The 16,331-nt window shown below is 35.5% G+C and overlaps 1 protein-coding gene across 1 annotated transcript in view; it reads left to right on the plus strand.

Annotated features, from left to right (window-relative positions):
- Window positions 1–16,331, plus strand: part of INTS7 (integrator complex subunit 7) — a 96,752-nt gene that overhangs the window by 25,425 nt on the left and 54,996 nt on the right. Inside the window, exons 6-7 of the mRNA XM_024751099.1 lie at window positions 2,062–2,261; window positions 2,729–2,851. Of these exons, the coding sequence (XP_024606867.1) occupies window positions 2,062–2,261; window positions 2,729–2,851 (323 nt within the window). The remainder of the gene's footprint in view (window positions 1–2,061; window positions 2,262–2,728; window positions 2,852–16,331) is intronic.

Consider the following 16,331-nt stretch of genomic DNA (forward strand, 5'->3'; position numbering starts at 1 on the left):
AAATAAATTTAAAATGGAAGTAAATGAACAGGGATTAGGAGATAGAAAGAGAGACAGGGAGAAAAACACAGGGGTAGGAATGAGGGCAAGGTGGCGGAAGGTTGGAGCTCAAGATATAGAAGTGGTGAGCAAGTTTTAGGAATAAAGTATCCTTAAATTAAATTTTAAGCTGCTTGTGTTTCTGCAAAGTAAAATCTTGAGTCTCCCTAAGCCTTCAGTAAAAATGTCTGTAAACACAAAGAGTCCCTCTGACTGCTGGATTGAGAATAGACTTGCAGAGGAGAAGGGGGGGATATGCGACAGGAATCTGCCATGGGGAAAAGCCTAAGTAGAGACAATACTTAGGACACTGTTGGAAGGGTCCAGTCAAGAGATGGTGGTGGAAATGGACCAATGTGATAGCAATGAAGGTGGAAAGACAGCCAGATTTGAGTTATATTTTGAAGATAGCAACCAACAAGATCTGTTGATAAATTTGGATGTGGGTGTGAGAGAAATAAGGGAATCAAGAAAGACTCCAAGTTCTGAGGAGCTGTAATGATGGAGTTGTCATATCCTGAAATGGGAAAAGTTGGAGGGGCAATTTCGTAGCAAAGAGCAGAAGTTCTCTTTGGGCTGTGTTAAGTATAAAATACATCTGAGACATCCCATTGGAGATGACCAGAGGTAATGGGATATACATATCTGAAGTTCAGGGAGCAGGGAAGCGAGGGGGAGGCAGTCTTTAAAAGCATATGGCTGGTAATAGAAGCCATGGGTTTATATAAGCTCACTCAGGGAAAGTACATAGGGTAAGAAGATAATATAGTACCAAGCCCAAGGAATACCAGAAATTAAAGTGTGGATAAAGAGGAGAATACAAAGAGATTGAGAAAGGACAAAAACCAGGAAGAGTGTGAAAAATCAGAAGCTATTGAGAAAGAGTTTCAAAGATAGACTGGTCATTCAAATGCATTCAGTACCTTAAGGATCAAAACAGTAATAACATAAGCCTGATATGATTCTGCAGAGAGAAAACCAGGGAGTAAATGCTCTGACCTCATTCTTCTCCCTCCCATCTCCTGGGACTCTCTGCTTTGGCTAAACTCAAAGAGAGGTCAAATAGTAAGGGACTTAGTTGATGTAAGCCACTGTTGGATGTTGAAATGATATTTATGTATTCACACTAACAGTTACTTCACAGTGGCAAAACCAGTGATCAGCAGAGATAAATTAGCTTTTGACATACGTGTGGTACATTATGATTGACAGTTTTTTGTTCACTGTCACCTCAAAGCCGTGCTGTAGAAGAAAAGACTTTTGTTTATGTAGCGCCAATGTTTTTTTTTTTTTATCATCTTTATTGGGGTATAATTGCTTTACAATGGTGTGTTAGTCTCTGCTTTATAACAAAGTGAATCAGCCATACATATACATATGTTCCCATATGTCTTCCCTCTTGCGTCTCCCTCCCTCCCACTCTCCCCATCCCACCCCTCCAGGCTGTCCCAAAGCCCCGTGTAGCTCCAATGTTGACAGGAAAAGATGCTTTGGAATGAATCCTCATGGAGTTCCAGCTTTGTATGCTGTAAAGAAAGGCATTGCTACACAAAGTTCAGAGAGTTTCAGAACTGCTCCATACACAGTCTGTTCACATCCTGATCTTGACTTAGAATTGAAGGAAATAATTAAAATTGTAAATATAATCAAATAATCGCCATTGGGTTTGTACATATACGTGTGTATATGTATACATGTATGTGTATATCTTTTAGTATCCTTTGGGAAGAAACAGGCAGCAAATATGACTGCTTTCTACTGTGCCTTGTAAGGGTATTTTCTACTATCAGCATGTAGTTTAATAAGCACCCACAACTTAATGTTAAGATACATACTTTTGAAAAAAAACTATTGAACTTGTTGATTAGCTCTAGTATATAATTATCTTTAATGTTATAACCATAATACCAATATACTATTTGTTTCTAAATGGTCATTTTGCTAATTGAATCAGACCTTTTAACTGTGAACTATTATCCAGGATGATGATCAGAAATCTCTAAGCATTCTTTCTGTATCTAGGTCTAGCCACACCAGTCGACTTGAAGCTGAAATTGATCCCTATCCTGCAGCACATGCACCATGATGCAATATTGGCATCCAGTGCTCGTGAGCTCTTACAACAGCTAGTCACATCCTATCCTTCCAACAAAATGGTGATTGTTTCTTTGCACACCTTTACTCTGCTTGCAGCTTCATCTTTGGTTGATACGCCTAAGCAGGTAATGTCAATTTTCTTTAACTGCCTTTTCAATAAACTTGCATATTAAGTATACGATAAAAAGTAAGTAACCCATAAGTTTTGATAACTTATCTTTGATAAAGATCAGAGGTTTCATTTCCTTTTGCTTGCTGTTTTCCTCTGTTCATAGTGCTAATTCTTAGGAGCCTTGAGAGAAATGAGGGGGAGGTGGGGGTACGTGGCAGAGTATGGAGTTGGCGGGGAAAAAAAAGGGAAGAATTGAGTGTTTGAGGCCAGGTCTTGTGCTGGAACCTTGCAAGTTAAATGATAGTATATTTCTATACAAGAGGAGAAAGAGGTCCAAACATGGGCACATAGCGAATAAATGACGGGGCTGTAATTTGAAATGAGCCCTGTCTCAAATGTAACTTTCACTAACTTACACTGCATCCCTAATGATAATTTCAGTGACAGTATCATTCATGGAGTGACTTATTTCCTTTGTAGATTCAGCTTCTATTGCAGTATTTGAAGAATGACCCCAGGAAAGCAGTAAAGAGACTTGCTATTCAAGATCTGAAATTACTTGCCAGTAAAACACCACATACTTGGAGTAGGGAGAACATTCAGGTATGCAGAGCTTTGAACATTAATATTTTATATAGAAAAATAATATAGCATTATAATAGAGCATATTGTTTTGCTTTACATTTTTATATTGGGTTGGCCAAAAGGTTTGTTTGGTTTTTTCTGTAAGCTAGGCTCTAGTGGCACTTAGTTGTCTTTAACTTCATTCGAAACACTTTTGTTAGATTGTATGCGACAGCTGTCATATCAGCGTACATTTAATACAAGACTTATCAAAATTGGTGAATTTTTGTGTAGCCATTTTAATATTGAAGATGGAAGAAAAAAGCAACATTTTTGACCTATTATGCTTTATTATTTCAAGAAAGGTAAAAACGCAAAAAAAGATTTGTGCAGTGTATGGAGAAGGTGCTGTCAGTAACTGAACGTGTCAAAAGTGGTTTGTGAGGTTTTGTGCTGGATATTTCTCGCTGGACGTTGCTCCACGGTTGGATACCCCAGTTGAAGTTGATAGCCATCAAATCGAGATATTAATTGAGAACAATTAACATTATACCCCACAGAAGATAGCTGACATACTCAGAATATCCAGTCAAGCATTGAAAATCATTTACACCAGCTTGGTTATGTTAATCGCTTTGATGTTTGGGTTCCACATAAGTTATATTTCCACATGCGATTCTCTACTTAAACGTAACAAAAACGTTCCGTTATTAAATTGTGTATACGTATAGCTGATTTCACTTTGTTATACAGCAGAAACTAACAGAACATTGTAAAGCAATTACACTACAATAAAGATGTTAAAAAAAAAATTGTGACAGGCGATGAAAAGTGGATACTGTACAATAATGTAGAACGGCAGAGATCGTGGGGCAAGCGAAATGAACCACCGCCAACCACACCAAAGGCCTGTCTTCATCCAAAGAAGGTGATGTTGTGTATATGGTGGGATTGGAAGGGAGTCCTCTATTATGAGCACCTTCCGGAAAACCAAAGGATTAATTGCAACAAGTACTACTCCCAATTAGGCCAACTGAAAGTAGCACTCGACGAAAAGTGTCTAGAATTAGTCAGTAGACTAATCTTTCATCAGGATAATGTAAGACAGAATGTTTCTTTGATGACCAGGCGAAAACTGTTACAGCTTGGCTGGGAAGTTCTGATTCATCTGCCATATTCACCAGACAATGCACCTTCGGATTTCCATTTATTTTGGTCTTTACAAAATTCTCTTAATGGAAAAAATTTCAATTTCCTGGAAGACTGTAAAAGGCACCTGGAACAGTTCTTTGCTCAAAAAGATAAAAAGTTTTGGAAAGATGGAATTATGAAGTTGCCTAAAAAATGACAGAAGGTAGTGGCACAAAAGGGTGAATAAGTTGTTCAGTAAAGTTTTTGGTGGAAATGAAAAAGGTGTCTTTTAGTTTTACTTACAAACCAAAGGCACTTTTTGGCCAACCCAGTATTATCTTTGTCTTTTCCTAAGTGTTTCAATCTAAAAAATTTCTAAGAGCATTGTTGATATTGGTGGCAGAAGTTAGAAGTGGCAAAGTAAATATATAAAACTTCTTCCTTTTTTTCCGTTTTTTTTCCAGTTTTATTGAGATAAAATTGACAGAGCATTGTATAAGTTTTAGTTATACAGTGTAATGATTCGTCTTACATCATGAAATTATTACACAATAAGTTTAGTGAACATCCGTCATCTCATAGATACAAAATTAAAGAATTTAAAAAACATTTTTTTGTGTGATAAGAACTCTTAGGATTTACTTTCTTAACAACTTTCATACATAACCTAACAACGGTGTTAATTATATTTATCATGCTATACATTACATTCCTGGTACTTATTTATCTTATAACTGGAAGTTTGTGCCTTTTGGCTGCTTTCATCCAACTACCCTGTGCCTCTGGTAACCACAAATCTGATCTCTTTTTCTATGAGTTTGTTTGTATGTTTGTTTGTGTGCTTGCTTTTGAAGTATAACTGAGCTGCAACACTGTGTTAGTTCCTGTTACACAACATAGTAATCTTTTTCTATACATTTCAAAATGATCACCATGATAAGTCTAGTTATGCTCTGTCACCATTCAAAGATATTACTTATTGAAAAATTTACATCCTTTAATGTTTAGGTTTGTTTTAGTGAATTAGACTTGCCTCTCTGTTTCTTTTTAATTGTCCCATGGCAGCACCAAGGCTAATTGAGAAGCCCAGTTAAATTGTTTATTTTATTCTTGTCTCCTTTACTCAATTTAGGGAGAACAGTTTTGGTGCTGACTGTATTTATTAGAGAAAGGTACTGGATGGGTAACTTAGCGAACTGTATTTCTCCTTTTCACACAGAGGAAAAGACTCTTAAGTTTTCTTTTGTAAATACAAGAACAGATTTCAATCTCTAGACTTTTCATGTGACATCTTTTGTAGCATTTCCTAGGTTAAATTAATGTTTTATATTTATTTTTTCTCAAAGTGGAACCCTATTTGTTTACCCATTACTGATGACAGATGCACCACTTTTAAAAAAATGCTGCTTAAAGTGAAATGGAAAATTGTCAGAAATAAATCTTACTTTCATGGACTTTATTATCTCTTGGTATGATCACAGCTACAGTGTAACAAAAACCTTTGAATTTCAGATTATGAAAACTGAGCTGCTGTGTTTTTTTGTTTGTTTGCAATTTTCTAAACATGTTTTGGTATATTATGATTGATAGTCACAAATACCCCAAGACATAAGGACAGTAATTAGTATTTGCACTTAATAGATGAGCAAATTAGGGTTCAGAGAGACTTAATATGCTTAAGAGAGCTTCTTAAGAGGACTTAATTAAGAATTAAGAGAGCTCTGTCCTCTTGTGTTTTTTTCTACTAAACATATTATCCCAGAAGAGAATGTGCTCGGTCATTTTAGGGAACCAAACCAAGTGAGAGCACTGTATTATTCTATCTCATTTCTTTCCTTATTTTGAGATAAATCACACATACAAAGAAGCATGTACAATGTATATTTAATAGTTTAAATAATAATTGTAAATCAAAACCCATGTAACCACCATCCAGCTAGAAAGAGAACACTGCAAAATCACAGAACCCTGCTTCCTTCTCTCACATCGTTCTCCCTGATCAGAGCCTTAATACCCACCCAATGGAAACCACTGTTCTGACCTTTGTGATAATCATTTCTTTGCTCTTTATAGTTTTACCATCTATATATATGCCTCCCTAAAAATATTGTGTAGTTTTGTTTGTTTTTACTTCTTTTGCTCAACATTATACTGATGAGACTCATTCATGTGATTGCATGTTTTTTTCCTTTAATTGATATACAGTTGTCCCTTGACATCTTTGGGGGCTTGGTTCCAGTACCCCCTGCTGAATACCAAAATCCTCAGATGCTCAAGTTCCTTGTATAAAATAGTAGTTTTTGCATATAACCTATGTATATCCTCCTATATACTTTAAATCGTCTTTAGATTACTTACAATACCTAATACAATGTAAATATTATGTAAGTAGTTATAAATAAAATGTAAATGCAGTGTAAATAGTTGCCCTTGCCATGCTCTGAAATGGTTAAGAGCTATGACATAAGAATTTTCTGTCTTCTGAGGGTATATCTTTAAAAGTGCCATAAGTCCATCTGAACCTGGAACTTCTTCCAGGGATAGAGTTTTGAGAATATTTCTAATTACTTACATGGTTATTGCCCTATCAAAGGTTTCTACCTCTTGAATCAGTTTTGATAATTTGTTTTCCATTTAATTTATTTTGCAGATTCATGAGTATCAGTATAAAGAACCTTTATAATTTTTAGTATCTCCGTGTTTAAAATTTTGTCTTTATTTTATTCTTACTATTGTGTTTATGTTCCCCTTTTCTTGCCAGAAGCATGGCTTTCTTGTGCCTTTCAAGTGGTTGGTACATTTATTTTTATTCTTCTGTTTAATAATGAAAGCACTTAAGGCTATTAATTTTCCTCTTAGTGCAGGTTGGCCACATTCCATAAATTACAACTTTCAGTGTTCCCATTGCCATTAATTTGAAATGCACTTTTTAAAAAAAAATAAATTATTTATTTTTTGGCTGTGTTGGGTCTTCGTTGCTGTGTGTGGACTTTCTCTAGTTGCGGTGAGCGGGGGCTACTCTTCGTTGCAGTGTGGGGGCTTCTCATTGCGGTGGCTTCTCTTGTTGCGGAGCATGGGCTCTAGGCGCGTGGGCTTCAGTAGTTGCAGCACATGGGCTCAGTAGTTGTGGCTCGCGGGCTCTAGAGCGCAGGCTCAGTAGTTGTGGCGCACGGGCTTAGTTGCTCTGCGGCATATGGGATCTTCCCAGCCAGGGCTTGAACCCATGTCTCCTGCATTGGCAGGAGGATTCTTAACCACCGCGCCACCAAGGAAGTCCCTGAAATGCACTTTTTAAGTCAGATTTTGTGGTATAATTTATTTACAGAAACTTTTCTAGGTACACAGTTCTAGATATGCAGTTCAGATTTTGACAGATGTATACAGTTGTGTAACTACCACCACAATTGTGATATAGAACATTTTCAAATCACTCCAGAGTTCCTTCAGGCCCCTCTAGTCAGTCTTTCCCCTAACCCCTGACTAGTACTGAACTGATTTCTATCCCTATAATTTTGCCTTTCCAAATTATAAATGGAAGCATACAATATGTAGCCTTTTGGGTATGGCTTCTTTTGCTTAACATAATGCTTAGCATAATTCATCCATGTTGTTACATGAAGCAGTAGTTTGTTCTGTTTTACCGCTGAGTAGTATCCCAGTATATGGACCATAGTTTATTTATCCATTGACAGCTTCATGGACATTTGAATTGTTTCCAGTTTTTTGTTTTTGCTATTATAAATAAAGCTTTTATTGTACAGATCTTTGTAGGACATTTCTTGGGTAAAAACCTAGGAATAGAATTGTTGGGTTGTGTGGTAAATGTATGTTTAACTTTGTAAGAAACTGCCAAACTGTTTTCTATAATGGCTGTACCAGTTTACATACTAAGCGGCAATGTATGAGTTGTAGTTCTTTATCCTTGCTAGCACTTTTTATTGTATCGCTTTGTAATTTTAGTCTTTTGAATAGTTGTGTAGTGGTATCCACCAGCATCGTATAGGCTTGTCATCCAGATCTCTTCTTTAGTGAAATGCCTGCTCTAATCTTTTATGCTGCTTTTTTTTTCAGGTTTTCTTCTTGTTACTGAGCTCCTTATATATTCCAGATACAAATACTTTTATCAGATGTGTATTTTGCAGATATTTTCTGCCAGTATGTGCCTTGAATACAGTATCTTTTGAAGAACAGAAGTTTTTTTGTTTCGATGAAATATAGTTTATCAATTTTTTTTTCCTTTTGGGGTTGTATTTTTGTTTTTTATCTAGGAAGTTCTGGGGTTTTTTTGTTTTGTTTTTTTTTGCGGTACGCGGGCCTCTCACTGTTGTGGCCTCTCCCGTTGCGGGACGCACAGGCTCAGCGGCCATGGCTCACGAGCCTAGCCGCTCTGCGGCATGTGGGATCTTCCCGGACCGGGGCACGAACGCGTGTCCCCTGTACCAGCAGGTGGACTCTCAACCACTGTGCCACCAGGGAAGCCCCTATCTAGAAAGTCTTTACCTAACCCAAAGTCTCAAAGATTTTCTCGTATATTTTCTTCTAGAAGTTTTATAGTTTTAACTTTTATATTTAGCTCTATGTAATCCATTTTGAATTGACTATTGTATATGGTGCAAGGTAAGAATGGAGGTGTGTTTGGATAGCCAGGTGTTCCAGCACCATTTGTTAAAAAGACTATCCTTTCTCTGTGAATTACCTTAGCATCTTTGTTGAAAATGAATTGACCGTATCTATATAGGTCTATTTCTGGATTCTGTCCTGTTCCTTTGGTCCGTGTATCTGTTCTTAAGCCAATAGCACACAATTTTGATTTCTGTAGCTTGGAATTCTGTAAGTCTTGGCATCAGGTAGTGTGAGTCCTCTACCTTTGTATTTATTTTGGATGTTCTAGGTCCTTTGCCTTTCCATACAAAATTTCAAACCAATTTGTCAATTTCTACAAAAAAGTCTGCTAGGATTTTGATTGGTATTTGCATCTATAGATCAATTTGGAAAGAATTGACATCTTAATAGTATTGAGTTTTCTAATCTATGAACATGGCATATCTCTCCATTTATTTAGATCTTCCTCAATTTCTCATCAGTGGTCTTTAGTTTTCAGCATACAAATTTTGCTCATATTCTGTGAGATATTCCTAGGTGTTTCATGGTTTTTGGTTGCAGAATCATCCCTTTGTATCACATCTGCTGATTCAGCCAACCATCAATGACTCAAAGAAGTATTCTAAAAAAAATTCCAGGAAGTCCCAAAAAGCAAAACTTGAATTTGCCACCTGTCAGCAATTATTTACATAGCATTTACATTGTGTTAGGTATTATAAGTAATCTAGAGATGATTTAAAGTATGTGGGAGGATGTGCGTATGCAATGTATATGCAAATACTACACCAGTAGTCTTTGAGCATCTGTAGATTTTGGTATCCGCAGCAGGGAGTGGGGGATTCTGGAACCCCTGCGGGTACTGAGGGGTGACTATATTGTAAATGATTTTGTTCTTTAGTTTCCATGAGAACAGTTTTGATTTCCTCTTTGACCATGGAATTAGTTTAAATAATGTTTTTATCCCCTTTTTTCTTATTCTTCTTTTATCCCATTTATTAAGATGTAACTGACATACATCACATACATAAGTTTAAGCATAATGGTTTGACTTAACAAACATTATGAAATGATTAACACTAAGTTTAGTTAGCATCCATCATCTCATATAGATAAAAAGAAAAACAAGAAAAAAAATTTTTTTTGCTTATGATGAGAACTCTTAAGATTTACTGGAACAAGTTTCCTATATATCATACAGCAGTGTTAACTACAGTCACCATGTTGTGCGTTACATCCCTCGTACTTATTTTTCTTATAACTGGAAGTTTCTGTTTTTGACGTGATAAGCTTTTTATATTTGCAGATGGAATTTTTGTTGTTGCTAACCTTTTGTTATTAATTCCTAATTTTAAGGTTTCTTTGTGGCGCAGTGTAGGATCATTTTTTTGTAAACAGTTCGTAGAATTTGAAAAGACGGTGTACTTTCTATATAATGTAATATATATATTAAGTAATACAGATAAATATAATATATATATGTGTTAATATATATTTCAGTATAAAACTGTATGAAATCTTATTGATACTACTCAAGTATACTATATCTTAAATTAGTTTCTCTTTTTGATCTGTGAAGTTTTGGTATTCATTAGCTTCTCATGCCAATTTATATATAACCATTTTAATTTAAAAATCTTAATGCTATCTTGTTCCACAGAGAGAACTTTTATTAATGTAAAAGAATCCTCTCTCCTATTTAAAGCTGTTTTGGCCTCAAGTTCTTTATGTAATATTAATATTGCCTCTTGTTTATTTTTCTTTCCACATATCTATCAGGTCTTTGCCAATTTTGTTATCCTCAACCTTTCTTTGTCATTTAGGTTTGATTCTTATAAATAGCATATAGTTAGATTTACCTCTTTAGACTTAATCTGAGTTTTTTAATAGTGTAACTTATTTACATTTATTGATATAACTGAGTTTTTGTACTTTTATAAACAGTCTTATTTTAGACGGTTTACAATGTGTCCTTTTTTGTTTCCTTTGTTTCATTACTTTTTTATTTTGATCAAGTTTTCACTGTTCCTTTATTCTCTAGTGAACTAAAAAGATTTTATCATGGTAATTAAACATTATTCTTACTTTACCTACCTCTATATTTTATATATTAATGTAAGAACTTGTGTATCTCTATTAAGAATGAAAAGTATGGTGGTTGAAATATTGCAAATTTTAGCAGGCTTAAATTCTCCTCTTTTCTACTCCCCTTCATTCCCTCCTCCCCCGTATGTTGTTAAAATAATCTGAAATTTAATTACCAGTTACTTTTTTTATACTACGCAGTTATCGTATGAAATTTTTTAAATAATATTTGCATTGAACTTCACAATCACATTAATGGTTACTTAAGTGTTAACTGTTTTGTTGATTTCACAGCTTACGAGTATTTCTTCAGTATACCACATCTTTACTGAAGTTTTTTGTTCTGATTTATCTTTATCTTTCTTGTGGCTTTTTTCTTTAGTTCTTTTTAATTGAAAATACATGTTATTAAATATTTGTCTCTCCCACAAAGAATTTTTTCCCACTGTGCCTGAAATCTGAGCATATTGATTTTAATTAAATGGATGTGGTCAAATAATCATTTTTTCAAAGCTTGGGTGTATTTTTGAAAATATTGAAATAGAGCAGAAGAAAACAGTTCTAATGATTTAACTTTACAAGGTAATAGCTTGTTGATTTCAAATTTAAATTTTACTCTGTCACCAAGAGTAATTATTTTTCTTCAAGGTTTTCCTCTCTCCTCCTTTTCCTTCTTCATTCTTTCCTTTCTTCCTCTCAGCCAGTCTTATCACTGCTGATTGATTTTTGAGTTTTGGTATTTCAGGTGCAAATTGTGTGCATTCTATTGCTATTTTGACAGGTGTGTTGGTAGGTATTATAATTTCCACCTGTAATCAGATATTCCGGGTTTAAAGGAAATACTTTCGTTCCGAATGTCTTAAAAACCTGAAGGAAGGAAGGGCCTAAATCAAGGCCCAAGTATAGCATATTATTGTTAAGGTAGTCAAAAACAAATAATTTCATAGGAACAAAAATATTTTTTCATGTGTTTGTAGTTCTCTTTGGATTTTTTTTATATGTCTTGCTATAATATCCATTTGTGTTGATCAGTATTAATAGTTTACACTATTCTGGTGTTATTGTCTTACCTGAAGAGGTTGATTTATGCAACCTGTCTGTTACACAGCAAAAGATTATTTGTTCTGGGTATTCTCAAAGGTGTAATTTTATTTTTGACTTGATCTCTCCTAAGATTTCTGATTGTATCTTACCTGATCCTAGGAGAAATGACAAGTTAAACATGAGAATTAGCTCTTTTAATAATCTTTTTCTTTTTGTAGTTAGTACAATGGAGACATAGAAAATCTAGAGGTATTATGTCTCTGGCAGAGTACTTTATTTATTTTTAATTGAAGTATGGTTGCATACAATATTATATTAGTTTCAGATGTATAACATAGTGATTCAATATTTAAATACATTATGAAATGATCACCACAATAAATCTGGTAACCATTTGTCCTCATACAGAGTTACTACAGTATTATTCACCATGTTTCTTATGCTGTACATCACATGCCGTGACTTATTATATGACTGAAAGTTTGTACCTCTTAATCCCCTTCACAGAGTACTTTTAACATGACATTTTTCTTTATTTTGAAGATTATCAACTTTTTGCCATGCTTTTCTGGAACACATCCCTGGTGGCCAGTCCCATTCTAGAGTAGAGGAGAAGCCCCCATTTAGGAGCTGACCCAGAAAACAGTAATTCAGGACAGAGCCTCAGTTGAGCAGTGAGTTAAACCAGCCTGGAGAGAGAAATTCAGACCAAATAGTCAGTGACAGTGACAATGGTGGTGTGTGAGAAAGGGAGCTCCATTTGAAGAGTTAGATTTTTCCTTTTTGTTCATTTGAAAAGTGGTCGTGGTAAGAACAATTTTGTAATAAGTAACATCCTTGAAACAGAAACTTGAACCGTATTTCATCGTTGAAATATGACTGATGTGCTATTTCTGGGGAACTTTGATGTGCTCCGTTAAGCTTACTACATTGAATTAATGGACCTTTAAACCAGTATGTAATTACAGAGAGCATTTTAGGTATCCAGTACTGTGCAAAGTGACAGAAATGAGAAGGTAGATAATTTTATAGATTTTCTAACACTTTGTTCAATTTTTTAAATGGTAAATCTTTTCTTCTTTAAAATTATTAATATCATCTTATGTAACATGTCTCAACCTTCTTGATTATCCCAAAAGGTTAAATATCTGTTATACATAGAGCACTTTATAAGACATAATTTTGAATATGTGTAAATACAGGACATAACCTATGGGGCTATTTGGTTAATAATTTTATTCCCAAGTACAAACTAACAGTACAAGCCAGAACAATTTAGGCAGTAAAAAGTGGATAAATGGAAGTAGCCTACATATTTAAATAAATAAATTAAAACTGTAATATTACCTAACGGCAATGACTTTTTTTTTCTTTTGTAAAAAAGCTTTCTTTTGAACTTCAAAAATAGTGTCTATATCTGCTTTTATATCTTCATTCCCTACTCTTTCTTTAACACACTTGCTTATAGGTCTGTTTCCTTATTACTTTGCTTAGTTACTTAAAAGATCACCAGTGTTCTTCTTAATGCTAAATCTAGAGCCTTTTTCTGCCTTTATCATCTTTCCTTTTGATACATTGGACACTGTCAGCCTCCCCCTTCTTTGGTCCTTATCTGTCCTCACTTACTCTTCCCACTCTCTGAACTGTACCTTCTCTGTATTCTTCACTCCCCCTTTTCCTCAGAGTTGAATCTTTGAGTTGAATTCAGTCTAAGCTCCTTCTTCCATTTCTTCTCTGCCACTCTGAGGGCTTCCCTTAATATAAGCACATGCGTCCTCTAACAATCTAGTCCTCTTACCTGAGCTCAGTTGCTCTCCAGCATAGTAGCTTGCAGAGGTTGTGAAGTGCTTTGACTCTCAGTAGCTGTTTAATCTTACAGACGATAGATGTCACCGCCCGCCTTTTATTTTAAACTTCACTTCCTTTCTTTGCCAATATATTCATGTGTCAAAATTCAAATGCTACAAAAGGCTATATAGTAAAATATTTCCCACTTTTCTGCCATCCACTCAGCTCCTTTGCCCAGTGGTAACCAGTGTCTAATTTTTTATATGTTTTTCCAGAGATGTATAAATTCTGTATAAATCTTTACCCCCATTTTACAGACAAAGAAGTTGAGACTCAAAGATTTCAGTAAGTGGCTCAGATCACAGCAATGGTGAGCTGCAAAGCCAGAATTCTAATGAGAGTGTTCCAGTTAAAAATCTGCAACATCTCAGATACCAAATGCCTGGTGGATATTTCCTCTTGGACTTCATATCTCTTCCTGTTTTCTGTTGTTATTCAAAAATTAGTTTAGCCGCATAAATTCTCAGTCTTTGTAAATGGAACCAACATTCTCTGGTCATCAGTTATGATATTTTATAATAATAATTGAATCCTTCTTGTTCATTCCCTCATATACAGTCTCCTTCAAAATGTCTCTCATATTTATCCTCTACTCTCCATTCCTGCCACCGAGTTCTAGTTCAGGCCATCACCAAACACCACCTGCCTGGATTACTGCCATAAGCTACAGGATGGCTCCTTACCTCTCAACTTTCTTTGTTAACTTGTTCTGTTTACCATTGCCAGAATAATCTTTCCAACACTTTAGATGACGTTATTCCTCTCCAGTGGCTTCCTTTTTCCTTTCTCATCCTGTTTAAATTACTCTGCCTAACATTCAAGGCCCTCTATAATCTGGCCTAATCTTCCCTACTCAATATTTCTCTCTCTTAGCCTTCAATCCCTTCTGTATATATCTCCTCTTACCGCAAATAAACACTTCATATTCTGGCCTTATTGCCCCAGTTCTTGTTTGTATCACATAGACTGTCTTCCCTTCCATTACCAAAAACCTATTTTGTGTTTCAAGTCCATTTCCATGCCTTCCACAGTACTGTTTGCTGCTGCTGCTATTTTTGTTATTAACTAAGTTTTTCTTTCAATTGAAAAAGTATACATGCATGTGATAAAAATTAAACAGAGTTCATAGGTGTGCAGTGAGCAAAATATAAGTGTCTTCCATCTCTTCCCTCAGGTCTCCTCTGTAGAGGTGATCACTATTACTAGTTTCTTAGGTATCCTTCCTGAATTTTTTCATCCACACGCAAGCATGTGTATGTCCCATCTTTTTTCTGCACAAATGCAAATATACTCTATGCATGTTAAGAACTTTTTGTCACTTAAGAATGCATCTGAGGGGGGCTTCCCTGTTGGCGCGGTGGTTAAGAACCCACCTGCCATTGCAGGGGACACAGGTTTGAGCCCTGGTCCCAGAGGATCCCACGTGCCACAGAGCAACTCGGCTCGTGCACCACAACTGCTGAGCCTGCGCTCTAGAGCCCGCGAGCCACAACTACTGAACCCGAGTGCCACAGCTGCTGAGGCTCATGTGCCTAGAGCCCATGCTCCACAACAAGAGAAGCTGCCACAATGAGAAGCCCGTGCACCGCAATGAAGAGTGGCCCCCGCCCACTGCAACTAGAGAAGAGCCTGCACACAGCAATGAAGACCCAACGCAGCCAAAAATACAATAAATTAAAAAAAAAAAAAGAATGCATCTTGGGGAACATCTCATATTAGCACATAAATCTACTTCATTCTTTTACCAGCTGTGTGGTACTGTCTCTTTATTCCCAGTCCCCCACTGATGGACGTTAGAGTTGTTTCCAGTATTTTTGTTGTTGCCATTTACATTGCTCCATTGACGAGTTTGTTAAAAAAAGTTGCCTTTGTGAACATAAATTTCTAAAAGAGGAATTTGGGGGCTCAGTGATATATATAATGTTTTATATTGCCAGTTACCCATCAATGAGATTTACACCCTTTTAGCGTTCTATCAGCAGTGTGTGAGTGCCTATTTCCCCCACGCTGTTTTCAGTGTTATGTATTATTAAACTTTAATCTTGGCCCATCAGATTGGTGAAAGCAACTCATTTTAATTTAAATTTTTCAAATTATGAGTTAGGTTTAACATCTTATATTTTAAAAACATTTATATAAACTCTGTGAACTACTGATTTTTCTTTTGGTCTGCTTGCCTATTTACTACTAAGAACCTTTTATATATTAAGATTATTGGGCCTTTGTTGATCTTACATGATATAAATTTTTTTCCCCAATTTTGGCACTTATCTTTTCACTTTTTCTTTTCCCATGTTAAATCTTAGTGCTTTTTACAGTTTTGGTTTTTATTTGCCATAAAAAGGAAACAAGAATCAAGTTTTATTTTATTCAGATAACTGGCCAGTTGCCCTTGAACTGTGTATTGAATAGTCTCTGATTTGAAATGCCATTATCATATATTAAATTCTGTGTGTATTTGAATCTATTTCTGGGACCAGTTCTCTTTTGATTTCTGTCCACAAGTAGGAAAAACTTATTTTATTCCTATAGATTACATTTTAATATTTGGTAAGGCTTGTTTTGTTTGTCCTTATACTTTGTCAGAATTTTCTGCATATTTTCTGATTTGTAAACAGGTTATCTAAGTTCTCCCCTCCCCCCAAGATTCTGTTGATATTTTTATTGGGGTCATATTAAATTTATTGTTTAACCCTTTCCAAAATTTTATTGAAGAATGTTTTCTTTCTTTTTTGAAAAATTTCTTATTTTTTTGGCCACGCCGTGCGGCCTGCGGATCTTAGTTCCCCAACCAGGGATCAGTCCCACGCCC

Source organism: Neophocaena asiaeorientalis, unplaced genomic scaffold (assembly GCF_003031525.2).
Source record: "Neophocaena asiaeorientalis asiaeorientalis breed wild unplaced genomic scaffold, Neophocaena_asiaeorientalis_V1.1 scaffold67, whole genome shotgun sequence".
Classification (NCBI taxonomy): Eukaryota; Metazoa; Chordata; class Mammalia; order Artiodactyla; family Phocoenidae; genus Neophocaena; species Neophocaena asiaeorientalis.